Source organism: Penicillium cosmopolitanum, assembly GCF_028827165.1.
Source record: "Penicillium cosmopolitanum strain IBT 29677 chromosome Unknown utg000006l:49.0-5199605.0:1.0-5204138.0, whole genome shotgun sequence".
NCBI lineage: Eukaryota > Fungi > Ascomycota > Eurotiomycetes > Eurotiales > Aspergillaceae > Penicillium > Penicillium cosmopolitanum.
In genome coordinates, this window is record NW_026622676.1 from 2,128,616 (window position 1) to 2,155,599 (window position 26,984).

The window sequence follows — 26,984 nt, forward strand, 5'->3', positions numbered from 1 at the left end:
TGATCGGAGGAAATTTCCAATTTCTATGTACTCCGTATCTTTTGTTCCCATCCCATCCCATTCCATTTCCAAGTGATATTTTTGCCATGATCGACCATTATGAGTGCAATGACCCTTGGGATTCTTTCTGGTGTTCAATTTGCTCTACTCTACTCGGTTCAAGTTTGTTTGCCAGTGCTTTTGTTAAATTTTTCTCTTCTTTTTTGAGTCGTCTCCGTATCTTGATCGCATGTATAAATGGGAGATATGCAAATAAGCAGCTTCACGGAATTCTACTAGTCTTTCTATCTTTGTAGTTGGCTCAAGTAGTCAATCTATGCCATGAGGTCTGATTGCGAGAAGAGGTAAAAATAACTTGAATGGAAAGAGTAAAAAGGAAAGCAAAGGGTGTCTATTATTAGATAGCCCTAATCATACATGTTCTGTTCTTTCTCCTGAACCAACGCCCCTCAACCCTTGGTTATCAACTAGATCAATTAAAAAAAAACACGACGCCTCGACCTGGAAAAAAGAAACATTGCGTTGTGTGCATGATTGTCACAGAATCAAATCAACACAAAAGGAAACAAGTGAAAAGAAAATGAACAATTCCAACGCATCAACCATCAAGCTTGCTCCCCGCGGCCTTGGCCTTGGCCTTGACTTTGGTCTTCTCCCAGGTACATAGCATCACCTTTAAGATTCACAAAACCCGGATTAGCCGACCTCGCCTGAATCTCAGCCGTATGGTGATGATTCTCCCGATCAACATTCATCCTATTATCACGAGTTTCAATATCCGCAGCCCTCGCACTATCCGCCTTCTCTTCATAAAGAAATTTATAAAGCTGGTCCGTTCCAGACGCAACCTCCTTCACCATTGCATTAATTGCTTTCGGGGCTAAAGCCTCGATACGAGCTGCCAGTGCTGTTTCTTCATCGGCACGTAGACGTTTCGCTTCCTCGTCACGATCCTTGCTATCTGCGGCACGCTTGCGTTTGTGCTCGGCGACTTTCTTTTGACGCTCCTCTTTTGAGGCGAGGTATTTGAGTGAGTGGCCGAGCTTGGGTAGTGCTATGGGCTTGATCATGTCTAGAGGAGGGGTGGAGAAGAAGAGGACTTGGCCGAGGTCGTTGCAGTGGAATTGAGAGCGGATGTCGGCGGGGATGGCGGCGTTGGCGGCGTCGTTGAGGTGGTATACTTCGATTGGACGGGGGGCGTTGGGGTTGTATGCTGATGCCCCGATGGAACCGTGACGAGGGGGGTATGGGCTATAAGGAGCGGGTTGTGCGACTGGGTAGGGGTGCACTGCTGGTGAAGGTTGAGCGTGGGCATGGGCTTGAGCGTGTGCGTGGGCGTATCCTGCAGTTGGTGTTTGTGGGATGAAGTTGCTGGGCCGACGTGGGTTGGGTCCCTGGTACATTTGTGGGTTCATTGGACTTTGGTACGCAACTGGGGGCACGGGAATTGCGGATGTTGGAGCCATGACTGGTGCTGAAGGAGAAGCTGCCTGGAGTTGAGGTGTCGTGATACTACCCATGCCAGCTCCTGGAAGAGGTTGGCCCATGGATTGTCGAGGTGTAGCAGAAGCCATGGGGGCTGGGGGAAGCGAAGGTGGTGGTGAGGGTGTGGGCTCTGGTGGTGGTGATTCCTAGGTTGACAGGGTTAGTTAGGCACGAGGAAATGTCTCTGAGATGCTGAGGAAACTTACATTCTCATCCCGAGGCCGACGGTGAACAGCACCCACGACGGGCGGAGCATTGTCAGCCCCCCAGGTTGGGCGTGGGAGATCATCCGTCTCCTTCGCGTCCTCCTTTAGAAGATGCTTAATCGGCGTTGGCACCTTTCTGATTTTCCGTGGGACATCGAAAAGGTCCATCTCGTAGTCCTTCTCGCGGACCTCGTCAGGCAAGCAGCTGGCCCATGTTTTGATCTTATTCAGCTTGTGCTTTTCTTCATTGTAGCGTGCCTCGCAGACATAGATCTCCTTGTCGGGGGCGAGATCTCGAGGACGTCCACGGCTATACCGCGTGAAGAACATCACAAAGCAACGGTCGACGATCTCATCAACTCTGTGGTCACGGTACTGCCCCGTCTTCACCACCTCATTAGGATAGAAGTGTTTCTCAAAGTGATGCACTGTCTGTTCGGGGCGGTAATACCAGCAAGCGTTGATCCACTTCTCGCCCTCCCCGTCCTGCCAAGTCCGGTAGATCTGCGCGACAATGGGCTTGGACACATCATTTGTGTTTTGGATATGGACCCAATCGCCAACCTTCCACAACTCGCCCCGATGCAAGATCCCATCAGGCAATGGGAATCGCCCGTCTTCCATGAGATATTCGCTATCGGGCTTCTTCTTTTCTTGTTCGGCCAATTTCCGCGATTCGTTCTGCAGGTCCACGGCATCTTGGTATATCTGGCTATCGGACTGATTGTACTCCTTCGCATTGTTGAACATGAGATCCAAGTCCCGCATGAAGTGGTCGACCGAGTTATACTTCTTGCGCTTCGACTTGCGCTTTATTATATCAATCGCGATCGGCTCCTTGGTTTCCACGTAGTAGTCCGGATAAGCAGCTTTATCGGGCAGTCTTTCAAAGTGACCGATTTTCAGATGACCTCCTGCACTCTTGAACTTTCGAATCCCTTTGAGGATGGTTTTGATGCGAGTTTCCATAGGGGTGTCGACGCGCGGAGGTCGACCGCGCTTCTTTCGAGGATCAGTCTCATTCTTCTGGGAATCCTTCAGTCCGCGCTTAGCACCTGGTTTCGGACCAGGCTTCTTTCTGCGCCGACCTTCATCATCAGAATCGTCCTCGTCATCTTCCTCGCCCTCTCCACCTTCCTCTTCCTCCTCGTCGTCTTCATCATCGTCTGGCAAGGGATCCGCTTCGGGAATTTCTCCCAGGTCGGGGAGTACGGCCTCCTCGTCGGCGATCACGCCTGTTGCAGCAACTTTCTTGAGTTCTGTAAGAAAGACATCCTGTTGGGCGTAGATGGTGTCAGTCGCATCTGGGAGTACGTGTTTATCTATTGGCAGGTATTGGGCCTCTCCCTCTACATACCTTGATGACGAGCGCATCTTCGTAAGCTTGAGACTTGGGTCGATTATAGGTCTGCGCGTTGTGGGGGATCTGGAAAGTTGGGGGCACTCGTTAGCTTTGGTTTCCAAGAACCACCGCCAGTCTAATGCGTACCAAGGCACAGTCGCGAACAAAAGCCGAAAAGGACTTGTATTCGCGCTTATTGATCCTTTGTTTTAGAATACTGAGCGCCACGGGCTCCTTGATAATGTCATAGTAATCCGGGACGATACGTTTGTTGACGCTGCGATGGAACAATCGCGATGGATCGTGGCCACTACATTCAAGAATAGTTAGCTCTTGAGCTTTAATCCCGTATTGGAAGATGGTTATACTTACTCTGGCTCCCTAAAATCGTAAATAGCCATGGTGACATCCATCATGGCCTTCCACTGGTCGTCCGTGACGGAGCTGTCATTCTCAATTGAGGTGACGGGCTCCTCCGGCTGATGCGGCGATCGCTCTTTGTCCGACTCCATGTTATATTCCCCGCGACCATGCGCGCTCAACAGGATGGGATAATATGCGATGAGGGGGTGAGCTTTGCGAGTTGCAATTGATGCGTGTGCAGGAGGTCTTCTCTGGGTTGTTTTGCGCGCTTGCTGAGTCACCGGTATCGATACGGAGTGAATACGCCTGTATTGTAAATAATCCGTCTTAATTTGTCGGCGAAGAAGACTACAGTGAAATTGCTAACGTCGACAGAAGCTCCAAAGATGGTCCCGCAATCCATCGAGATCAATTTTTGGCCTTTTTTCTCTTATTTGTGCTCTTCTTTTTGTCTATCAAGCATCCGCAGGAAGTATAAGGGTAATTCCCAAACAGACCCGTGTGGGGGGAGGAGGATAGCATATCCTTGCCGATCGCAGCTTCAGAACGTGTCGCATTCCTTCGAAGCTACCTGCTCCAAACTCCAAATTCTTGATTCAAAGCTGCAAACGACTGTTCAGTCAATAACCATGAGATCGTTCACAAGATGAAAGGAATTGTGTTGACTTTACCTCTACCCCACACCGGACCCTACCCTATTTAGTCGCCACACCTTAGCTCCCTCGACTGATCGAGTGGGACCTGCTCAGACTGGAGCCACCCAGCTTCTTTCAAAGAACTTGGCATACCATACCAACTACTACCGGTTTTTGGCTCTCTCGGAATTTATACACTTTCTTCTTCTTCACGTACTTCATTTCATCGAACCCCATCCAAGCATGCGCTTCCGAGTTCGGGGCCCTTCAGGCCAATCTACCGTCACTTTGGATGACACGGCCACTATCAACGACTTGCGAGGACAGATTGCGGAGAAGACCGGTCTCACTTCCTTTGATGTCAAATACGGATATCCAGACCTGAAGCCTTTGGACATCGACAGCTTGCAGCCTGAACAAAACATATTAGAGCTCGGAATCAACTTGAACGGGGAGCAGCTTATTGTTGCGCAGCGAGAGAGTGCGAGTGCCACCCCGCAACCGCAGAATGAGCCCAGCTCTTTTTCTTCCCAGCAGATGCGCCCGCCGCCTGCAACTGCAACATCACAAAAGCCAGAAAACTCCGCAGATGATCCCCCGGAAGTCGCCTCGCCCGATCATGCAGGCACATTCGTGCTTCGCGTAATGCCTGATGACAATTCTTGTCTTTTCCGTGCTGTAGGCGCGGCGGTCATGGGTGATATGGATACCATGGTAGAGTTGCGCTCGATCGTGGCCGGTGCCATCCAGTCCAATCCGTCAGAATATACAGCCGTTGTTTTGGGCAAAAATCCAGACGAGTATTGCAAATGGATTCAGAATGAAGACTCGTGGGGTGGTGCGATTGAACTCAAGATTCTCAGCGAGTACTTTAACATTGAGATTTGTTCGATCGATGTACAAACGCTTCATATGTTTCAGTTTAACGAAGGGGCCCCGACTCGGTGTGTCGTTGTGTACTCTGGGGTTCATTACGACGTTCTCGCCCTCTCGCCGTCAGATCCGCCATACACACATGCCGATCCGTTTACACAAATTGATACTAAGATCTTCGAGGCTGTCGACCCGGTAGTTTTGGAGAAGGCACAGGAGGTGTGCCAGATTTTGCAGAGCAAGCATTACTATACGGATACATCGGGATTTTTGGTCCGCTGCAATACGTGTGGAGAAACATTCACAGGAGAGAAGGGGGCAGTCCAGCATGCCACGGCAACTGGCCATTATGATTTTGGAGAATCCAGTTAGGATGATAGATAAGTTTACTGAATCATGAAGTATGCATTTTTTTTCGGAGTACATGAGATGGGCGGACTATCTAGACCCTTGTTATATTGAAGATAGAAACCGTGGAACACAGAAACACATCATCAACTAGTGGTATTGATTATGATTGAACAGAAGTATTGCCTGAACAAAGATGTCGTGTAACGTCAGAACTGCATAATTTATCGTACAAAAGGTGGTATCTCATAGCATCGCGACCTCATCAGCCTCGTCATCTCCGGCATCTTCTTCTTCGCCAGAATCTCCGCTTTCGGGGTTACCGCCCCATTCAACATCATGATGAATTGGATCGACGAAAAATTCATGTTGTAGTGCTTCCTCGGCACTCAACCGTTTGCTGGGGTCTAGTTCCATCAACCCGGCCAAAAGACGTGTGGCTTGCTGCTCACTTTCAGTCAAATCTTCAACGCAGCTGGACCATTTCACCAGCTTTTCCCAGCTGTAGCCCTTTTCTCCAATGGTTGGAATATTCGTCTCGAATATTTGGCCATGCATCGCCGCTGCAGTCTTCATGCGCCGCGTTCCAAAGATACTTGACATCTCGATCATAGCGTCGATGTCATCAGCCGAATTGAAGAACGGGAATCGGCGTCCCAGTAGAGTGAGAAGAATAACGCCTACAGACCACATGTCGATTTTTGTGGTTTGGGATGTGCATTTGAATAGAACTTCGGGAGCACGGAATCCTCGGGTGCCTGCTCTATTTGCTCGTCTCGACGGACGCGAGTCGTTCTTTGGATATCCGTTTGACAGACCTAAGGATGGCGGGTTTTTCGAGTAGTAGCTGGAGAGAATTCTGCTGCGGCGAACGTAGGTTTGATGGGCACACAGGCACTGGCTGGTATACTCAGCTCCCTGGTTCTAATGTGATTCGAAAGAGAAGATTAGAGAGATTCTTTTTTATGATTCCGGAGTAGAAGGAAGATTGTGAGCTTACCTCTGCAAGACCGAAGTCAACGAGTACGCCTTCTTTCAGGTCAGGATTGTAAAGGAAATTCCTAAAACCGCAAGTCAGTATTGATATTGTCGACACAATGCCTTGCACAGACTCCCTATCACATACGTTGGCTTAATATCTCTGTGTAGAATGTCGTGCTCGTGAACGGATTGTAAAGCTGTCATGAGTGATCTGAGATAATGGCGCATGTCTGCCACCATGAATGTTCGGTATTGAATGCGGAAGTCGGAGTGTGGGAAATAAGGAAGGACTGCAACGACCTGGTCTTGGTACCGGAATGCAGTAATGAGAGGGCAGACTGATTTACAGCCTCGCAGATCGTGGAGAAGTTCAAGTTCGTTTTGAATCCGAATTGGACTGCTTGTGACGTAGATTTTCTTCAACGCGACATAGCGAGGGACCTTGGGCCCTCCTGCCGATGGCGAATCCATTCGACGTCTTTTGGCAGGGGGACCTGGCCATGCCTCTTGTTGTTGTGCTCGCGCAAAGACATCCCATTCGTTCTGGTAGTGGTCGTATAGTACATCTTCGGCTTTGTACACGGTGGAGAAGGTTCCTTGATAGAATCAACCAAACATTAGCATATATGTATATGATACAGAGTTTACTTTGTTGTTTCCTCGAACCATACCTTCTCCAATTCGATTAATTAATCGAAATCGTTCCGAGATGCCGGGAAAGGTATCCTCAAGCTTGGTCATATCTTCCCGTACTGACTCGTCAACTTCTTCCTCCTCATCTTCTTCCTCGCCTCCATAGTCACTTCCTTCCCGTCGAGCTTCTCGTCGAGCTTCGCCCTGGGCTTCTTCATTTTGGTATTTCGAGGGTGCGGGGGCTCGGAACGAACTGCTGCGCTGAAGCTCAAAGACCCCCGCGGGAGCAGCACGAAAGGCCGACATGGTATTGGTGGAGGTAGCTTCACGAGGGGAGAGAGATGGGATGTTGAGGAAGTGCAATGAGGAATTTCCGGGGTTGTGTATGCAGGTCACCAGTGCATAACACAAAATCGCCGCAAGGACATTCAAGTTGATTGTTTTTCTCCGCGACCGCGTCGATTCTGCCAATGTTTGTGTCGGGCGGTGGCCTGCCTGTTCGGGCAAAAGCCAAACATCCCGCCGATCAACATTCGCCGCCTTTGTTGACTTGTTGACTTCTTCCCCTCAATCCTCCCCTCCCAAATCGCCCACACCTCGACACCGTCGCCATGGAGGACAGAATACAATTCGACATTAATGATTCGCTCAAGTATTACTTGAGCGATCCGACTTCCGTCCCCACCCTCGATGCCGACCCCGACTTACTCGACTGCGAAACAGATCCCGATCAGCTGTCGACTGCGCTGATCGATAATGTCCTCAACCCGATCGTGGACGCAGTCGCAGAGAATCCTGAAGGCCTTACCAGGTCATCATTTTTTGACTCCTTGCAGTTTTTATTAAAGTGCGCCCCAAAACCCTCCCATCTACCCCGGGGAGCTTTCCCCTCACCTGGAACCAGCTCTGATCGTTCGAAACCTTGCAGATACACAAGCTTCCTCCCTACGAAGTCCTTAAGTAAGGTCCTTGATCTAATTGTTTCCGGTTTATCGGTCGAAGCCGACATCATCGTCGGCGATCTCGAATGCGACGAACAAGATGCGATCCAGTCACACAAGCAACTCCTGGAAATGTACGGATTCCTTCTCCAGTGGGCGCTGTCCGCTGTGGAGGTGAAAGCCGCCGAGAAGCCCGCCGAGGCCGCGCCTGCGCGACGTGGTGGCCCTAAATCGAAGAAATCGGCCAAAGATGGAGTCTGGGACTGGACACCACAAATTCAAATATCCATGGAAACCATGTGCAAGGTGATGAAACTCAAGCTGGGCCGCATTTTCTTGACTACTTCGGACCGCGACACATTTATTAATTTGTTTACTCGAACAATCTATCTGGTTTTGGAGAGCGAGCAGCGGGTGAAGAGCATGGCCATTCGCATGCATGCCTTCAAGGTTCTGTGCATTGCGGTTAAGCATCATGGACATGCTTTTGGTATGTATCCTGAGTCTTGTGAATTTCCCGGCACTAACTTTTCCAGGTGCGCAAACATCAATTGTGCAAAGCTTGACATACTTTGAGCACTTGTCAGAGCCCATGGCCGAATTCCTCCACATCTTGGCAGAACAATATGACTACCCTCAGCTTTCGGATGAAATTCTGAAGTAGGTAGCTTCTATTCCTGGAAAACTGGACAATTTGATTAACGTGGTCTAGGGAACTCGGAAACAAAGAGTTCAATTCAAATGATACCCGTGGACCGAAATCAGTCTCTGCTTTCATCATTAAGCTCTCCGAACTTACCCCAAGATTGATCATCAAGCAAATGACTCTCTTGGCCAAACAGCTTGACAGCGAGGTAGGTATCTCTTTGTGCTGAGATATTCGGCACCTGCTAACAATTGACATAGGCTTACACACTGCGCTGTGCTGTGATTGAGGTCTGTGGTAATCTAATCTCCGACCTGAGCCGACAGGAAGAACGCAGCGAAAACTATAAGACTCAGATCAACGCCTTTTTCGATGTACTAGAAGAACGATTCCTGGACATCAACCCCTACTGCCGTTGCCGTGCCATCCAGGTCTTCATGCGAATTTGCGATTTGGAGCAGAAGTTCCCCAAGCGACGACAAGCCGCCGCTGAACTCGCGGCGAGAAGTCTGGAAGACAAGAGCAGCAATGTGCGTCGTAACGCAATTAAGCTTTTATCTAAACTGGTTGCCACGCATCCCTTCAGCGTCATGCATGGAGGACAACTCGCATACAAAGAATGGAATGACCGACTGGATGGAGTTGACAGCGAACTCAATGCTCTGCGACCTCCGAAAACCCCCGGATTCGACGCGGAAATGACCCAGGTCGATGACGAACTGCTGGATGAAGCGACCCAGTTGCCAGATGATTCCCCTTCCAAGGCACCTCGAATGACCGAAGAAGAAAAGGCCACCGCTATGCAAAAGGCAGCGGAGCAAGCTGCCACATCTGAGCTTTTGACGCGTCTGCAGCTGACCCGAAAATACTATAATGAGGCTATCCGCTTCATTGAGGTTCTCCACTCCGGATCCACGATCGTCTCGCAGCTACTGTCTTCTCGCAACAAGAGCGAGGTGATTGAAGCCATGGACTTCTTTGTGGTCCTTGATGCATACAAGGTCGAAACAGCACGCACTGGTATCCGTCGCATGTTACGCCTGATCTGGACCAAGGGCAACAGTGATGAGGGCAAGGGTGTTCAGTCCCATCTGATTGACTGCTACAAGGGTCTCTTTTTTGATGCCCCAGACTCGTTCAGCCAGAACGACGCTGCGAACTATATTGCACGCAACATGATTAGTTTGACATTTGGCTCAACCCCTGCCGAACTCACATGTCTTGAACAGCTGCTGAGCACTATGATGAAGGCCGGGCATGTATCAGAAGCTGTGATTGCCAAGTTATGGCAAGTTTATGGGATCCAAAAGAAGGAAATCTCAAAAACCCAGCGTCGCGGTTCTATCATTGTTCTGGGTATGTTGGCTCTCGCTGATCCCGAGGTGGTCATCAAGGAAATAGAAGCGATGCTGCGCATTGGGCTGGGTGGATTGGGCAGATCTGACCTTGTTCTTGCCAAATATACTTGCATCGCCCTCCGGCGAATGGTTCCGGGACGACAGGCCAAGTCCAAGGAGGTCGTCGCCATTCCTAAACTTGCCAACGATCATTCTGTCTTGACCAAACTGGGTGCGATGTTGGAGATTGTTTCCGAGAGCAAGGAGTGGTATGGTGTTGCCGAGCAAGCGATCAGCGCCATTTACACTCTTTCTAAGCACCCCGATACCTTGTGCTCGGACATCCTCCGGAGGAAGACTAGATTTGTGTTCCAACCTCATCTCCAGCGGCCTTCGTCTTCGCACACATCTGCCAGTGTTGAAGAACAGCGCCCTAGCACTGCAACCACAGAAGATCAGCAACAACCACCATCGAAGCCAAAGCCGTCATCCGCTGCCCTCTCACAGCTCCTGTATATCGTTGGTCACATTGCTATTAAGCAGATTGTGCACCTTGAGCTCTGTGAGCTCGACTTCAAACGCCGAAAGGCTGAGCAGGAGAAAACCAAAGCCGCTGAATCAGCCGGTCAGAAGGACGACGACGCCGACGCTGATGAACTTGATCTCATTGGAGGTACCACCGAGGATGATTTCACTGATGCCATGGCTCATATTCGTGAGCGTGAGCTTCTATATGGAGAAAACTCCCTGCTCTCCAAATTCGGACCTCTCGTGGCAGAAATCTGCGCCAATAACAACGCCTATCCAGACCGCGACCTCCAGGCCTCTGCGACGTTGTGCTTGGCCAAGCTCATGTGTGTCTCTGCCGAGTACTGTGAAAAGAACCTCCCACTCCTGATCACCATCATGGAACGATCTGAGGATCCGATTGTCCGTAGCAACGCTGTCATCGCCCTTGGCGATATGGCTGTCTCTTTCAATCACTTGATCGACGAAAACACTGACTTCTTGTATCGCCGACTTAATGACGACGATGCCTCTGTGAAGCGCACCTGTCTGATGACCCTGACATTCCTTATCTTAGCCGGTCAGGTCAAGGTCAAGGGTCAACTTGGTGAAATGGCGAAGTGTCTAGAAGACGACGATAAGAAGACCGCTGATCTCGCTCGCATGTTCTTCACGGAGCTGGCTACCAAGGATAATGCCGTGTACAACCACTTCGTCGACATGTTCAGTCTATTGAGTGCTGAAAAGAACCTGGAAGAGGCTTCTCTGCGGCGCATCGTCAAGTTCCTGATTGGTTTCGTCGAAAAGGTTAGTGATACTTTACTTTTTTTTCTTCCCCCTTCTAGTATACTTAGGCTCACACTATATCTTACAGGAAAAACACGCTCGTCAATTGGCCGACAAGTTGGCTGCTCGACTTCCTCGCTGCGAGACCGAACGCCAGTGGAACGACGTTGCGTATGCCTTATCTTTGCTACCGCATAAGAATGAGGAAATCGCGAAGACTGTCACTGCTGGTTTCACGAAGGTTGTTAGCGCAGCTGCCTAGTGTTTGAACAGCTGGTAGCCTTGTATTGATGTTTTTATGCTCCTGATGACTGTAGTTACCTTTGTTGGGTTTTTTGGTGCTGAGGCATTGGTTTGGTTTGGTGTTTAGGACATTGGGTTGGGTGGTCTGGGTTTTTCTTTCGTGAATCGCATTTTTTCTTTTACATTATACTACTACTTCATTATTTTACCCGACTCATCATGTATAGTTTGTTTTTTGAAATGCTTGAAAAAAAGAGTGTCAAGACAACTCTCTATCCATTCTGATTGTGTGCAAAAAGCAGCGCAGTGTTGCTTGCTGCTTTTGTCAAAGATCTCCCTCCACATCTCGCCAGCAACTATCCACAAAAAATGCCCTGGGGAAAAAAATGATAAGCGTCCCCAGGGTGAAATCTAAATATGTTAAATCGAAGGAAGAAAGCTTCCTAAGGAGGCCACCGAGGTATTCCTGTAAGGAAACCGTAGATAAGACGCCGTGTTGAAAAATTGGTCGCATACCAGATACGGCCAACATGGATTCAACCCAAAAGAGGAATTCAAGACAATTAGGAGGCAAGACCTTGACTTTGTGTATGCCTATGCCCATACCTATGCGCCCTGCACTTCACTTTCATCCAGCGCATAATTCCCAGCCCGAATTCCCTCGAGGACTTTCTGTCCGTCCTCGGTCAATTCAGGCTTACCGAGAGGAGTCACCGCGCCGGTGAAAAAGCGCGGCTTCCATTCGATATCTTGTTCCTTGCGCTCAGTAGCGCGCTGACGCTGACGCTCCTCAATATCCTGCTTCAGCCTGGTAGCCTCGGTGAACTGTTTGCCGACAATGGCATCTGTGACCTCGGACCAGAACTTCAGTGACTCGTTGGATAACTGTGTCTCAGAGGGGGGAACATTCTTCTCCGCGGGAAAGAGGGCGAGATATCGATTAGGAGAATGGGCTCCTTGGATCCTGTCGGAGTGTAGTAGATCTTGCCATGCCAGGACCCGCTGATTCGGGCAAGAACGTCGCTTTCCTTCACGTCTTTCGCCTTGGTGATGTTATCGTTGTCAGGGTCGTAGCGGAAGATCACTCCCTCGAGTCGGTTTTGCGTGCGACCTATCCAGCCTTCTTCCATGTACTGCAGGATCGCCTTCATGCGTGTCTTGGGACAGGTCATGTAGCATGTATCGGTCACTGTGACTGAGAGCGCGCCGCGTAGTAGACCGCCGAGATGTGCGTGGGGGTGGGTCAATTGGTATTCTTCATTGTCTCTCTTCTCGATGTTGACGAATATGCCCAGGTTGTGCTGGCCGGGGCTGACGCGGATACTTGTGCCAGTGAACTTTGCGCTGAGTTGGTCGAAGCCGCGGGCTGTGACGCCGCGTTCGGCGCAGTCGATGTAGAAGGCTGAGACGGGGGGATGGTGGGATGTCTGTTCGGTCAGATAGGAGATCTTGACCTTTTCCTTGTCATCTTTGTCGGAGGCACCGTTGCTGTCGCTGCTGACTTCGACGCCAGGCAGATTTGCCTCCTCCGGGATGAAGTCCGGGACCTCCCAGCTGCACTGTTATTCGAGACAAAACGGTTTGATTAGCGCCCCTGTTTTTTTGCCTGGTCGGTTCTTCGCTGCGCTCATCAGGACTTCCACTTACGCGGAAAAATTCGCCCAGGGTCGAGTTATATGGCTTGCAGGGTTTTCCCTTGATGTATTTCTGTTCCAACACTCAGCACAAATTCCCGGCGGGTGGGGAGAGTTCCAATGTAATGTACCAGATCCTTTGTAAACCAAAATCGCAATACTTCGAGCATTCGTCCTAGCTCATCGTCGGATTTGCCAATGCTGTAGCTCTCGGGTCAGCACATATAAGTCGACAGCGCATAAATGGGCCTCGGTGGTCCTGACCTCGCAAAGGTCTCCGGTCGATCCAGGTAATTCCAGTATTCTGAAGCGCCTTGTCAGCCTGCACTCTCCCAAACAGTGTCACACTTGTGTCAGACCTACCTAAATTAGGTCGGGGCTCGAGGAGTTGCGCCGGCAACGAGAAACGAACAGAGGCGATATCTGTCACACCCACGAACCTATTTTAACGTTGCATCATCAGCCACTGCATCAGTGGTGCCCCGAGGGAACGGGACTGGAGGGGACATTTCCTCCCGGGAGTAGGACAAAATGAGGCTAGTCATACTTGCGCAGGATAGAAAGGAACGTCTTCAGCTTGGAAGAGTCATCAGGGGTCTTCTCGACCACGGGGGCGGACGACATGGTGTCTGTATCCAGGTGGCGGGAGATTGAAATGGGGGGTTGTAGATGGATTCGGTATTTCCGAGACAGAATAGCTTTGTGCACCGGGCAGAAAGTAAAAGAAAAGAGGACTCGCGGGCAGATGGCCCTTGCAAACAAAAGAAGCGCGCTCGAATCACCCAGTGAATTAATCCAGCAAAGCAAAGTAAAGCACCAACAAAGGATGTGGAAGCGCCGAGAGTTGGGGAAATCCGAGCGGAGGCGGTGACGTGCCGTTTTTTTGCCCAGTGGGGGGGGGGTTTACTAGGGAAATAACTGAAACAAGTAGGAAAAAGGTGGGAAGAAGTGGGATTTGGTGAAATTTAGTTGAATTTAGGCGGGGTCGACCAGTACCGAAGGCGTTTTAGGCAACTGGGAGGGGCCCTTTGACCCTTTAACCCTTGGGATCTGGTGGACTGGGCGGATGACGCCGTGGCGACGGGACAAGAAATGGGAGTGGGAGTGCAAGTGGAAATGAAAGTGGAGATAATCCAGGTATTACTTAGTATTACAAGTTTCCTATAGGCAGTATAGGCTGTAGTATTCCCCATGACTGCTGGCATGCACTTCAAAGTAGTGAGTACATGCCAACAGTCATGGGAATACTATACTACTCGTATACTGCTCGTTAGCTATAACAATGGAAATAGCTCCGAGGTTATCACAGGCTGATCTATTCCATAAATAGTGATTATTTATTATTAATACTCTGGTGCATTTATGATCCAAATAGTCCAACTAATGATCTTTCTTTGCTTTTTCCCCCCCTAGATACAGAACTAACATTCCTACTGATGAGAAAGCTTGTTGCTCCAAGCACGAGGAGAGTTGAAAGCACCTCGCGGCATCGGGCAAGGTCACTCGTTATACTTCGTTGCTTGGCTGGCCAATCGCGGCCGCCTCTGGGCCCACGAACTTCATCACAGTCACGACAATAGATCTGCTAACTCCTGCTTCCGTGCCAAGCAGCGTAACCATGTACGTATCGCTGGTCCATAGTCATATCGTCGTCCGGTCGCATGGTCATCATCTGCATCTTGTGCCTCCTTCTCCTCACGAACCCGACCGCGCAGCGCGATTTGCGCCTGGCGGAGTTCTTCCCGCTTTTCTATGAGGGAAGACGGTGAATCTTCCTCCGGTAATACCTCTGGAATGACAGCTTCGTCGATCATCGCTCGTGTGAGTCCAAAGAATGGCTCCGGGCCGAACACTGTTTCTTGCAGTGCTTCAAGCGACTGGGACGTCTCCATGCTCGAATCGGCCCCGGCATCAGTTGCGCCACTGGCCATAAGGCGCTCATTGATGACTTCGAGACTTCGGACATTGACTGCCAACTCTTGGATAAGGCCTGGAAGGGGATCTCGAACTAATCCCAAGATCGAAAATTCAATCTGTTCCTCCTCGTATGCAGCCATTCGATCGAGAATGTTGGGCCTTGCCAGCTCGAGCCAATCCTCCTCCTCGGAACACTCGCCTGTGAATAAGGATAGGGGTTAGCTTGCGCTTGCTGGATGTATTCCCAGCTCAAGATAACGAAAAGGAGAGAACTAACCGATGGCCTGGGGCTGTCGTTCCAGCCCATCTAACTTCCAGACTTGGCCCATAGCCGGCATGAATGCGATAAAATGGAATGTGGCATCCTCGTCGCCAGATATCTGCTTCTGTGAACGCTTTGAAGAGGTAGCTTCTCCTTTCAATTGTAGATCAGAGTTCAATATGTCCATCTTCCTATAATGCGCATCGTCACTCGGGATTAGCCAGGCCAAATTCAATGTGATCAAGTAGTATGGAGACGATGCTTAGCGTACCGTGCGAATGAATTATGTACCCTCTTGACAAACTCGAAGTTGTTAATTGCATCGCCCCGGAGGGCCGGGGTAAAGGGCATGGTGAACTCTTTGAACTGTTGCAAGTTCTCTCCAAGATCAACGTCGGGAATATTGTTGACGATATTCAGGAGGGCCACACTGGCACATGCGTTGCTTGCTGTCTGGCATTGTAAATGGTCAGTAATCTCCCCCCAAAAAAAGTCATGTTTTCCCCTCTTAACCATACCTGGTTGGCAAACCACAGTCCATCTGGACATGACGCTTCTTGTTTCTCGGCATCGTCCTCCCGCCAGCGGAAGAGGAAGATCAGGCCGTAGATAGGTTGGCTGTGTCCCGGGGCATCTAGTCAGTTCTGTATGCTTTGACATATCATCGATGCGGGCATGGAGCTCTCAGTTCTCAATTCTCACTTTAAAAAAGCCATCAACTCTTCATCGAGAGATACCACTTCTTGAACTTTGACGCCTTTCACGCCAAATTCTCGAAGCATCACATTGAACAAGGCCTGGGAAAGGAGATTAGTTGATTGGACTAGGCAGTATTTGAGATCAAAAACAGTCTGACCGGTTCTGACTCAATTTCGCAAAATCCATTCCAGCTGTCTTTCTCGAGGTGTGTTGCCGGCTGGCAGATATTATCACTTGAGCACTCAGTCGAGTTGGACCGACGTTGTCGTTTAGAGGGTGGTCCCATGATAAGAACCATTCAAGTTGTTTTCATGAAAGGGAATTGTGGTGATAGAAGTGAAAGGGGCCTTTGAGATAGAAGAAAAGGAAGCAGAGGTAAAAGGATGTGATAGAGAAATTGTAGAAAGTGTTGAAATTGGGTATGTAATGTAGGACTAGATACAAACACTGCGAAGGCTACGTCTAAAGGGCTGACCGCCTTGCATTCTGCCTAATGTGGGAATAGAGCTCTCGGCCAGAATATATTTTATTAATTGTGTGTATTATGGGATGTAGTATGTTAATACTTCATAAGCGGACATAATTCAGGCTACCGCTAGTGAATATAACTTGAACTAGTATCTTACCTGTGTACCCCCTTCCTCAATGCTGCCTAATATCTCATGGTCAAGTTTACTGCCGGTTGTATATACTCAGAGGCTCCTTAGCAGTACAATACCTGAATAGATGAGCTTACACCGCTTTCCTAAGGTTGACCTCCCAAAGCTATCAGTATTCTCCCATAGCCATAATAAAGTAGCTGAAATAGTATATGAGACTGCTTAATATTTGAGGTAAGCTCGTAGTCTCCCCCAATATCAAAAATGACATTTTCTTTCCCCAAAGACCCCATCGACTGCGGTTGTTGTATACTGTAGAGGCATGTCGGCGGTGGACCGAGCTTCCTCCGACGCGCTTCCCGCGTCTCGGTCACAATCACTTTTTTGTTTCTGTTTTTCCAACCCCCCCCATCTCCCCCAACTGCTTGGTGATCCACATTCAATCGTCGCCCAACCCGACTTGCGCCCTATTGTCGCCGCAGGACCAGTGACCGTCGCGCCCTGGTATTCCTTCCTTGCGTGGGAAATCACTTCTCAACCAAGCTGGACCCTGGTGATCGCAGCATGCCATGAACGGTACTCCCCGCCTTCAGTCTGCTTTTCCGCAGACGCCTCAAACCCTCCCAAGGAACAGAAAGAAGCTGTTTGAAACACCTTCTCGGTCTCAACCTTTTCGCGATGGGCGCGATACGCCCGCTGTAAGATCCTCTGCCAAATCACCCGCAAAGGCATCGCCGCCGAAACTGCCCCAGAACACCAGCAACCCGCTCGTCCCCGTCGATCTAATCGATGGTCCTTCACAACGGCTCTATGTGGTAGCTTTCTACCTTGTGCTCAACCTGTGGCGTGTATATGAGTCTTGGACCGCATCTGACGAGCTGGACTCGACCTGGTTATTCTTGAAATGGGTTACTTTCGATGGAGTTTTCCTCTTTGGTCTTCAGGCCTTGCGCATTCCCTGGCTGGAATGGGCTTTCCCGACAACTCTGGCACTGCTTTTGCTGCATGTCGTTGGTAATGTCTTTCTGATGTTCCGTATTCCGGTGAGTTTACTTCTGATTTCCGGCTGGTAAGGGATGGAGAGGATGAAGACTAATCGAATTGTTTCAGCTACCCATTGGCGCATGGTTTGCAGGTCTGGTTAAAGTTGCTTACGACCGCGAGCTTTCAATTTCCGAACGAAAGGTCAAGCCGGGTGACATCATTCACAATGCTTCGTTGATTCTGGGAAAACAAATCGTGCACATTTTGCCCGAAGGGTAAGTTTTGCTCAAATGGAGACAAAATGTTTTTGGCTCTAGCTGACCTTTTTAGATCTGCTGTTCTCAATCCCGAGCGTGAGCCACTTTGTCTCGACTCCCAAAGGACCACCATTGATCTCCCCATCCGCGTCAACCAAACTGACCCGATTCTCATTGAAATCTTGCGCCTTGATCTCCACACAGGCGAGAATGAGACTCTCACAGTCCCAGCTAAACAGTTGAAACAACTCAAACGCCAGGCTGAGAAGAGACATTCCACTGTGGACACAGTCCCCCACCGAGATCTCCTCATCCCCGTGCGCAAAACCGGTATCTATCGTCTCCAGAGAGTTGTGGATAAATCAGAGCTTGATGTTCGCACGCGGATATCAGATGCTTTGGTGGTATCCTGTCCTCGGGCACTTATCAAAAACTCCCATACGAACAAATGCAAGGGAGAGTTGTCGAATCTAGTGCTCGAAGTTGAAGGCACGCCTCCACTGAAGATCAAGTATAGTCGACAGGTCAATCAACTCGATCGTGGATATTCATTCCAAAATATCCAGCCAGATAATCTACGATCCCCGTTATTGAGTCAAAGATCGACCGGCGCTCTCTTCAGTATCAAGCAGCCAGATATTTCGTGGGCGCAAAGCCAAAAAATCGACGTCCCCCTGAACGAGTCTTTGAACATCGGTGGAGAGTGGTTTTACGCCATCGAGGAGGTTCACGATGCCGCAGGGAATGTTGCAAACTACTCTACCCTCTTCGAGGAAGGTGATCAACCATCTTCTAAATCACCTTCGCAATGGCATCAGTTCTCGATTCACGAGCGTCCGCGTGTGTCCTTGTCAGGTTGTGATGATCAGCGCCCATTGGAGGTCGCCCATGGAGACAGCGTCAATCTACCCCTCAACTTCCAAAATGTTGGTATGGGGTACGCTAATGATGGCCCATTTACCGTGGCCTACTCTTTCCATAATTCCGATCCTTCTCAAAGCCAGAGAGATCCCGATAGTGCCAAAATCCTCGCATTGAAGAACCTCGATCAGAAGTCGCCAATTAAAGAATCTGGTTGGTATTCATTGCAATCGGTTGCCAGTCAATACTGCCCGGGAGAGGTACTCGAGCCCGCATCTTGCTACTTGCTCAATCCTCCCGAGCCCGAATTGTCTGTCAAGGCAGAGAAGGTGTTTGACCGATGCGCTAACAACGCCATTGGTCTCCTCGTGGATCTGGATCTGACTGGATCGCCACCTTTCCGTCTTCGCTATAGCATCGAAAGTTCTGTTCATCGGGGTGGTACAGTTACCAAAACCCAAAGGATCGATGGCCTCCGCACCCAATTGGACCTTACACCGTCAGAGGCAGGCTTTTATAGATACCGTTTCATCGATATCGAGGATTCTATCTACTCCCCTCGCTCGCTCAGGGACAAAGTGCCTGTTCTCGAACAGGATGTCAAGCCACCAGCCTCGGCGCACTTCCGTGGCCAAGGAGGCGTGAAGAAGGCCTGCTTCGGTGAATCCGTCTCCGTGGATGTAGCATTCTTGGGCGAAGCTCCGTGGACCCTTCAATACGAACTCCTCAACAATGGCAAGAGAACGAAGCATACACTGGAGTCTGAGACCGAGGTGGCCACTATCACAACCGACAAGTTGGTAAATGGTGGTGAATATGTTCTGGCATTGACTAACGTCAAGGACAAGTCAAAGTGCAAACGAACACTCAAGGAAAATATCAGAATTGATGCCCGGTCGAAGCCTCCACATGCTGCGTTTGGTCAAATTGAAAAGCAGAGGAGCATCACTGCTCTGCAAGGCTCGAAGATCAACATCCCCTTGAGACTTAGCGGTGAAAAACCGTGGACAGTGAAATACCGGAATACCAATTCTGGCGCTTCGATTCTGGACCAAGTCTTCTGGGACAGCAACGCTCTTCTCTCTGTCAAAAATGATGGTGTTTATGAGCTTGTGGAGGTCTTTGATAAGTCGTGCCCCGGCTCCGTGGATCAGTCTGCTAATAAGTTTGACGTGTCTTGGATCCCGCGACCACGAATTACCGCTGTGGATAGTTCGCCCGTTGTGAGCCAGTATGTGAAGCCGGAGGTCTGCCAAGGCGATGATGACAGCCTCGAGCTACGCCTCTCCGGCAATCCTCCATTCGCGCTTCAGTATGAACAACGACGCAAAACAGACCGCGGGTCATCATCTGTTCGCTCCCGCAATTTGAACACAGCTCTGAACGTAGTCGCGATGGAGATGGATACCTCCGAGCCCGGCTCATACAGCTACAAATTTGCCAAGGTCGGTGACAACCTTTACGATCACGATCCAAAGCAAGATATCCTCGAGGTTACCCAGAGAGTGAACACACTTCCATCCGCCAAGTTTGATTCTCCTGGACACATCTATGGATTCTGTAAAGAAGACGCAACCGGCGAAGAGACAATTCCAATCACATTGGAAGGCCTACCTCCATTTTCCTTGGAGATCACAATCAAACACCACTCAAACGCCAAGCCAGAGATTGTCACCATTCCGAAGATCCCCTCGCACCGCCACAACCTCCCCATCCCTCGACGTCACCTGGACCTTGGCCAACATGTCGTCAGCATCCACAAAGTCCGCGACTCCCGCGGCTGCCAACGCACCACTGAATTTGATACTTCAAATGTCCGCGTAGCTGTGTCAGATGTGCCGACCATCATCCCGCTCGAGTCTAAGGTCGACTACTGTGTCGGTGAGCGACTTTCATTCGCTCTATCCGGACACGCACCCTTTGAAGTGTTCTACACTTTCAATGGTGCGCAGCGCAAAGCTACCTCACACAATACGGACTTCCGTCGTATAGCTGAACGCGCTGGTGACTTCACCATCACTGCTGTCGGTGACGGGGCCAGTGGCAAGTGCAAAGCACACAAGGATATCACCAAGGTCATCCACGAGATGCCAAGCGTGCGCATCAGCAAGGGCCAGCTCTCTGTTGTGGATATCCATGAAGGTGGAGAAGCTGAGCTTCACTTTGAGTTCTGGGGAACGCCGCCATTTGAATTCACGTGAGTATTTTCCTTCGCTCTCCTACCGCCATTTATGATACTAATCTCTTTTCTGAATTCTAGTTATATTCGAAGCTCCAACGCTCGCAAGGGAAAGAAGTCCGAGATCCTCGATATCAAGCACGACATTTCCTACGAGAATATCAAGACTGTCAAAACCTCCGACGAGGGAACTTATGAAGTCGTCGCAATTAAGGATAAGTTCTGTTCCTTCTCCTCGCAGGTCCCGACGGGTAAATCGGACCGGGGATGAGGATACTCATGAAGAATGTAAAATGATTTCTGTTATTTTTTTTTCACGCGATATTTTGTTACGGTGGTTCTCTACCAGAGGGGTTTGTGTCTCTGTTCTGTCTATTTGATAAAGATAAGGTTGCATTGCAGTGGCGCTAGCAGGTAATGTACATTTTTCGCCAATAAGATAAAAAATTTTAATAATTCGACATTTGAAAATCCCACACACACTATGCTTTATGTTTTACACATCTATGCACCAACTTTACCGCTCTCAATCGTATCAACGAGTCCTTCTCCAAGTCTGGCAATTTCGTTCAAAATCGCAGACTGGTTAATCACAACGCGATCCTGCTGCGTAGAATCATTGCCCGGAGCGGGTGCAGTAGAGTAGGCAGTCTTAAGATTCCAGGTCTTAGGATTCAGCGTCTGCGGGTTCCAAATACCAGCAACGACATCGGCACTTGTATCACCGTGGAACAATAGCAGGCTTGAACCGTAGCAAGCTTGAACGTCACGAACAAATGCCTTGACGATGGCCATCTTACTCGCACGACCGGAAACCTCTGCCTCGGCAATGTTCTTGAATTTGGATACAGCGCGGTCTCCGAGCATCTTCGACCGCAGATTGATGACAAAGTCATACGGCGCAAGGGAGGTTTGGAAGAGATCGGGTACATCCAATTCGTGACCCTGGCTTCGGAGCAAGTCCATTGCTGCCTTGGACAGAGCGGACATCCGGCCTGCGACGACCTTGGGCGGCATTTCGTATTGCGTCCAGGTTACGCCTTCGCTGTCGATGTCGGATGCGACGAAAAGGGCAAGTGTGTTCATGGCCGGGTCGATGTTACGCCATGCGTTGAATCGGGTGCGGATTTTCTCTGTGATCTCGGAGGTTAAATCACCGGCAAGATCGATAATTAGAGCCTCGTGTTGCCAATCCCACCGGGAAAGGAAATGCAATGTTCGCAAGAACCCGGTCATGATGCTTGAGGGACTGTTCCAGGGATAGTGCTGTGTGAAAGCTCGGGTTGTGATGAGCTCGATCAATTCGTCACAGATGTGCGCTGAGAAAAGATGGGAGTGGAACCAGAATTTGACCAGGCGAATGGTTGGGGAGAGTAATGGGAATCGAGTGCAAAGACTGCGAATCGCTTGGGTCAAACGGGGGGGCTTGAATGAAGTTCTTCTTGTAAGAGAATAGAGCGTGGGCAACTTCTTCCCGTTCCCGCGGGCTGATGGTCTTGTCTTTTAATTGGCGCTCGAGGAGGGTTTGTTCACGCTCGTGGTGGATTCTCAGGCGGAAGAGGAATCCCGAGGAGTGGACGATGTCAAGATATCCGCTGTTCAGGATCTTGCTGGTTTCGTTCTCCAGCCCGACGCGGCATGAGGATGCGGCACCTGCTGACTTCAAAGAATCTCCGATTTTGATGAGGAAAGCAGCCTTCGTCATTTGAATGGCGGCGAAGTCATCGGGCCAGCGTGATGAACTTTCGAATTGAAGAACAACGTCTGCCGGTTCATTGGCTGCGGATCCTTGTACTCGAAGCGCAGTATACCGAAGAAGTGGACTGGCTGGGGCAAGGTGTCGAATTTCCAATGGAACTTCCTCCATGCTTCGGACTGACTGCTCCAATTCACTAAATGCCTCCTTGATAGACTGGAACGTGGGGTTTTGGTACGAGACAATCTCGTCGCCCTCGTCATAGAGCAGGTCGTCATACTCATCACCAGTAAGCAGGAAATCATCTTCCGGAATCTGGAAATGGCGGTCCAGGGTGCAGACCAAGATTTGATGCACAATGGAATCATCAGAAGGCTGATCAGACCACACAAGACTCTCTAGAATGCTGCCATCCTTGAAACGTCGGAGCTCCGCCTTGTTACCCCAGAAAGCTCGGAAAGATGCTGCTTCGTCTTTCTCTTCGGCGGCAGGGCCATGGTCGACAACGCGGGAGACATTATCGGCGTCGAGCAGAAGACCTACCGAAAGCTCATTGCTTGCTTTCTTGTTCAGTGCCTTTGAGCGGACCGACCAAGTGCCAGCAGAATGGCTCGTCAAAGAGATGAGCTTGACACGATCTCCAAGGGCTCTTGAAAGAACAGTATACAGCGCATTCTGTTCGCGAAGAGCATGAAGGGTATCGCCATGGAATGACTTGGGGAAGGAGATAAGACGGTCAAACCTCAAAGCCGGCTCATCGACCTTGACAATGAAGACTCGGTCAAAATTGTCCACCCGGGATTCATTAAGCATCTTGAGAGTGATACTGGCTTCATGACGGAGGGACGCATAGGACCAGGATGTCATTTTGTATAGGATGTTTAATCCCCTGCCACCATCGTACAGTACCGGACCGTTACCAGAGACAGGAATTTCGGTGGCGTTCAATAGCAAAGGCGTCGTCAAGTCTCGGCCAGCCAGAAATTGTATAACGGCCTTGAAGATTTGATAGCTGCTGTAGGAACGCATGAGAATTGGCTGTCCAGTAGGGCCACCGCCTTCAAACAAAAGGGACACAAGCGCGGCCCACTCGAAACCACCGAACCCTCCATTTTGGAATGGAGAGTGGAAGCCCCGTTGCTGCAACCATGTGCGTCCCAGGATACAAGCGTCGCGGAATGACTCGCATTTTTGAGAAGCCAGGTGGAGCTGTTTATGGTAGAGGGAGACTGCGGCCTCGGATCGAAGACTTGCGTTGTAGAATGGAGTCGGCTCGCCAATTTCCGCATTGTCGGTGGAAGAGCCTTGTCGGATGTTGCATTTCGCGGGTTGCGTCCGGGTGATTGGGAATAGATTAGGATCAATTGCAGTCAAAATTCGGATCTGGGGGCGCGACGATGTCGATTTGCCGCCTTTGGTGGAAGGGCGAGGCTCCAATAGAATCACAGGACGAAGGCTGTCTCCGTCCTGGTGTCCAAACTTGACCTCCAAATCAAGGGCGTTGGCGGTCTCCTGGATTCCAGCTGCGATGCATGCAACATAGTATGCCCTCTTGTGGAAATAGCGATAGTTGACGTAGTCCTTTTCCTGGAAGATCGAGCTAGGCATAGTCACCGCCAAATCAACCGGGCGAGAGTCGGAGGTTTTGGCGCCATTCTTCAGTGCAAAGCTTCCGATCACGTTTATGTTTGATGGTTTCGCGTAGGACATAGTATATTTCGCATCTTTTGCAGGTCGGGGTTCGGGCCAAGGGACTGCGACTCCGCCGGATGCAGTGCGAAGCTCCTTCTCCGCTTCCGAGGCGGATTTGGGAGCTTTTTCGGGGAGGTTTTCAATGGCGCCCTTCAATTTGTGCAGAGTATCCTGTAACTTGGAGATCTGCTTGTCGTAGTTCGGTCTCAAGCCGGTCAGTAGCTCATCCATCTGCAGCTTGAAGAAGCTGGACTTATAATGGCCACTAGCCATTGCAATCTCAGCGGATCGCTCATCCTTTCCTTTATTGCCTGACAGGCCCTTTGTCAACGAGTCATTGCGGCGGGCAGAAGAGGTGTGGTCACTCTTCTTGGCAGTCGTTGTTGTTGCGGCGGTCTGTGGGTTGGTGTGGGATTGAGGAGCACCAGACGGTTCTGGGCTAATCTTCCGTCGCTTCACCGTGTGTGAAGACATTGTGGCAACTTCACGAAGCTGGTTGACGTAGCAGCGAATGTGGTGAGTGGTGAGCTTGATATCTCAAAAAAAAAATTCGGGCGATAACACGGACTGGGGCATCGCGGGACCCACTCGCTGAGTCATGCCGTGTTCGTGCTCGTTCCTGGTGCGCCGAAGTCGCATCTAGTTATGTGACTCGACTTTTTGCTCTTTCTCTTTCTCTTTCTACATCATTCTCACTCTTTACTTCTGCCATTGACATTTCCAAAGCTTTCCTAATCAAAACTTTTGCCATGCTCCAAGCACTTGGAGGGACAGTGCCCCCGAACACTGACCATGTATGTTTCCTAAACCCCGCGATGAGCCCCTCCATTACACCTTTGGAGGAGCATTCGTCATTTCTCGTTGTCGCAAGGCCAATCGTCCTCGGTGTGAGATATTGGATGGATTATTAACCAAATTATAGGCTGTCAGTGTATCGTTACCTACCTGGAGGGCCAACGTCGGCTACGAAGAAGGTGAAGACTGGGTTATCAGTAAAATGGTATGCGGCTACCCCCGGTTCTTCGTGCACCCCAGCATCCAGAAACTCGCCCAAGAAATCATTCGCCGTCACGGAAACCCAGAAACAGAGACGGCGACTCTCTTCGCCTCTGTCAAAACCGCCCTCCTTTGCCAATCGTTCATCCTCTCCAAACTGCCCGCCGAGGACGCCCGCAAAGTCCGCATCGTGAACTTTATTCCCTCCCCGCATGCCGAGGCCGGACCAACAACAGTCACTTCCTCCTTGTCGGCCGTTATATACCCGAAGGAACATGCTCCCATTTCTAAGCAAGTGTGGCAGCATTCTGGTAATGGAATTTCGAGCCGAAGAGGCGAGTTTTGTCTGCGTGCCTTGGAGGACGGATTCTTGGTAGAAGAGAAGGTCCCCGCCACATCGGCCGAGTCATTGTCGCAACGACCCTGTAAGGGACCTAGGAGATACCAGGGAAAAGGCTCCATCACTGGAATCACGCGTAGTCCTCCTGCGGAGGCATCTCCCTTGGCTAACGGCGTGGAGGATGGTCGGGACTATGCTCAGTTCATTGAGGAACGCTTCGGCCGAAACCTTAGCACCATGCTTGCAAACCAAGCCAAGCTTGCCGTGAGAAAGCGCATCTCGGGTGTCCTAACTGCTGATGTCGAGCTGCCAGAAGCTCTTGAAGCGGACTCGGCTGAAGGTCGCGTTGCTGGTATCTCCGAGGACGATGTTTACCTATATCCTTCTGGAATGAGCGCCATCTTCAATGCTCATCAAACACTTCTGGCCTCTAGAGGCCAATTGAAAAGCATCTGCTTTGGCTTCCCTTATACCGATACCTTGAAAATTCTCCAGAAAATGGGGGCCCGGTTGTTTGTTCTATGGACATGGTTCATCAGAGGACCTAGACGACCTGGAAGCGCGACTAAAGAATGGCGAACGCTTCCTTGGACTTTTCCTTGAGGCTCCTGGAAACCCTCTTCTGAGGACTCCTGACCTTGTTCGCATTCGTTCCCTGGCTGATAAATACGACTTTGCCGTGGTGGTCGACGAAACCATCAGCAATTTCATCAACATCAATGTCCTTCGGTACGCGGATATTGTTGCTAGCAGTCTTACCAAGATTTTCAGCGGTGACAGTAACGTCATGGGTGGAGGTGCAGTGCTTAACCCTCAAGGGCAGTACTACAAACTCCTGAAAGAAACTTATGAACGGGACTATGAAGATATTTACTGGGCGGAGGATGCTGTTTTCTTGGAGCGAAACAGCCGGGACTTTGTGGCAAGAATCGACAAGATCAATTCTACCTCTGAGAACATTACGGCCATGCTAAAGGATTCGCCACTAAGTAAGCATTTCTCAGTCCTTTTTTTCTGTTATATTTCACGCCGTGTTGCAATACTAATCTCATCAACAGTCAAGGAAGTCCATTACCCCAAATACAGCCCGACACGACCCATTTATGATAGCCTGCGCAACCCTAACGGCGGTTATGGTGGGCTTTTCTCTGTCACTTTCCACTCAAATGCCGAGGCAATTGCATTTTACGATACCCTCGAGGTCCTGAAGGGCCCGAGTCTCGGCACAAACTTCACTCTTGCGTAAGTTTAAAATTCTTTTCAAAAGATATACCTCAGGTTCCGAACATACTGACTGAACGCTGCTTTCTAGTTCCCCCTACGTTCTCCTGGCTCACTACGGTGAATTGGAATGGGTATGTACTCTTTCACAAATTTGCTTTTGTAAAATGCTTCAAACTAACAAGCAATTCCTATTTCCAGGCGAAATCTTTCAATGTGGACCCTGACCTGGTTAGAATCAGCGTCGGACTCGAGGAGGTATCAGACTTGCGTTCCAGGTTCAAGACTGCACTGGACGCGGTGGAAAGGGCACGGAAATAG

The 26,984-nt window shown here is 50.0% G+C and overlaps 10 protein-coding genes across 10 annotated transcripts; 4 read left to right on the plus strand and 6 right to left on the minus strand.

Annotated features, from left to right (window-relative positions):
• Positions 1–605: 605 nt before the first annotated feature.
• Positions 606–3,545, minus strand: N7509_005339 (putative RSC complex subunit (RSC1); the record flags this gene model as incomplete). Its single annotated transcript, XM_056629976.1, has 5 exons — positions 606–1,631; positions 1,692–2,966; positions 3,049–3,117; positions 3,181–3,343; positions 3,406–3,545. 5 exons carry the CDS (start codon positions 3,543–3,545, stop codon positions 606–608), a joined length of 2,673 nt encoding a protein of 890 aa, XP_056489278.1.
• A 729-nt stretch (positions 3,546–4,274) lies between these two features.
• On the plus strand, positions 4,275–5,276 carry N7509_005340 (ubiquitin-specific protease OTU1; the record flags this gene model as incomplete). Its single annotated transcript, XM_056629977.1, has 1 exon — positions 4,275–5,276. One exon carries the CDS (start codon positions 4,275–4,277, stop codon positions 5,274–5,276), a length of 1,002 nt encoding a protein of 333 aa, XP_056489279.1.
• Positions 5,277–5,498: 222 nt separating this feature from the next.
• N7509_005341 (serine/threonine protein kinase CDC7) lies at positions 5,499–7,172 on the minus strand (the record flags this gene model as incomplete). Its single annotated transcript, XM_056629978.1, has 4 exons — positions 5,499–6,176; positions 6,253–6,313; positions 6,379–6,829; positions 6,905–7,172. 4 exons carry the CDS (start codon positions 7,170–7,172, stop codon positions 5,499–5,501), a joined length of 1,458 nt encoding a protein of 485 aa, XP_056489280.1.
• Positions 7,173–7,477: 305 nt separating this feature from the next.
• On the plus strand, positions 7,478–11,345 carry N7509_005342 (condensin subunit YCS4; the record flags this gene model as incomplete). Its single annotated transcript, XM_056629979.1, has 5 exons — positions 7,478–8,297; positions 8,344–8,467; positions 8,520–8,661; positions 8,714–11,104; positions 11,172–11,345. The coding sequence occupies 5 exons, from the start codon at positions 7,478–7,480 to the stop codon at positions 11,343–11,345; spliced, it is 3,651 nt and encodes a 1,216-aa protein (XP_056489281.1).
• Positions 11,346–11,932: 587 nt separating this feature from the next.
• N7509_005343 (putative oxysterol binding protein (Orp8)) lies at positions 11,933–13,584 on the minus strand (the record flags this gene model as incomplete). The annotated part of the gene is made up of 7 exons (XM_056629980.1): positions 11,933–12,171; positions 12,213–12,885; positions 12,974–13,033; positions 13,092–13,161; positions 13,225–13,264; positions 13,324–13,400; positions 13,508–13,584. The coding sequence occupies 7 exons, from the start codon at positions 13,582–13,584 to the stop codon at positions 11,933–11,935; spliced, it is 1,236 nt and encodes a 411-aa protein (XP_056489282.1).
• Positions 13,585–14,528: 944 nt separating this feature from the next.
• Positions 14,529–16,136, minus strand: N7509_005344 (ubiquitin C-terminal hydrolase 37; the record flags this gene model as incomplete). Its single annotated transcript, XM_056629981.1, has 6 exons — positions 14,529–15,076; positions 15,155–15,330; positions 15,411–15,592; positions 15,658–15,757; positions 15,842–15,936; positions 15,996–16,136. 6 exons carry the CDS (start codon positions 16,134–16,136, stop codon positions 14,529–14,531), a joined length of 1,242 nt encoding a protein of 413 aa, XP_056489283.1.
• Positions 16,137–17,006: 870 nt separating this feature from the next.
• On the plus strand, positions 17,007–20,989 carry N7509_005345 (uncharacterized protein; the record flags this gene model as incomplete). Its single annotated transcript, XM_056629982.1, has 4 exons — positions 17,007–17,480; positions 17,548–17,696; positions 17,752–20,736; positions 20,800–20,989. 4 exons carry the CDS (start codon positions 17,007–17,009, stop codon positions 20,987–20,989), a joined length of 3,798 nt encoding a protein of 1,265 aa, XP_056489284.1.
• A 233-nt stretch (positions 20,990–21,222) lies between these two features.
• N7509_005346 (uncharacterized protein) lies at positions 21,223–21,954 on the minus strand (the record flags this gene model as incomplete). The annotated part of the gene is made up of 1 exon (XM_056629983.1): positions 21,223–21,954. The coding sequence occupies one exon, from the start codon at positions 21,952–21,954 to the stop codon at positions 21,223–21,225; it is 732 nt and encodes a 243-aa protein (XP_056489285.1).
• Positions 21,955–22,024: 70 nt separating this feature from the next.
• N7509_005347 (rRNA-processing protein UTP22) lies at positions 22,025–24,580 on the minus strand (the record flags this gene model as incomplete). Its single annotated transcript, XM_056629984.1, has 1 exon — positions 22,025–24,580. The coding sequence occupies one exon, from the start codon at positions 24,578–24,580 to the stop codon at positions 22,025–22,027; it is 2,556 nt and encodes an 851-aa protein (XP_056489286.1).
• A 275-nt stretch (positions 24,581–24,855) lies between these two features.
• On the plus strand, positions 24,856–26,984 carry N7509_005348 (cystathionine gamma-synthase; the record flags this gene model as incomplete). The annotated part of the gene is made up of 6 exons (XM_056629985.1): positions 24,856–24,900; positions 25,029–25,958; positions 25,984–26,431; positions 26,501–26,684; positions 26,755–26,797; positions 26,865–26,984. The coding sequence occupies 6 exons, from the start codon at positions 24,856–24,858 to the stop codon at positions 26,982–26,984; spliced, it is 1,770 nt and encodes a 589-aa protein (XP_056489287.1).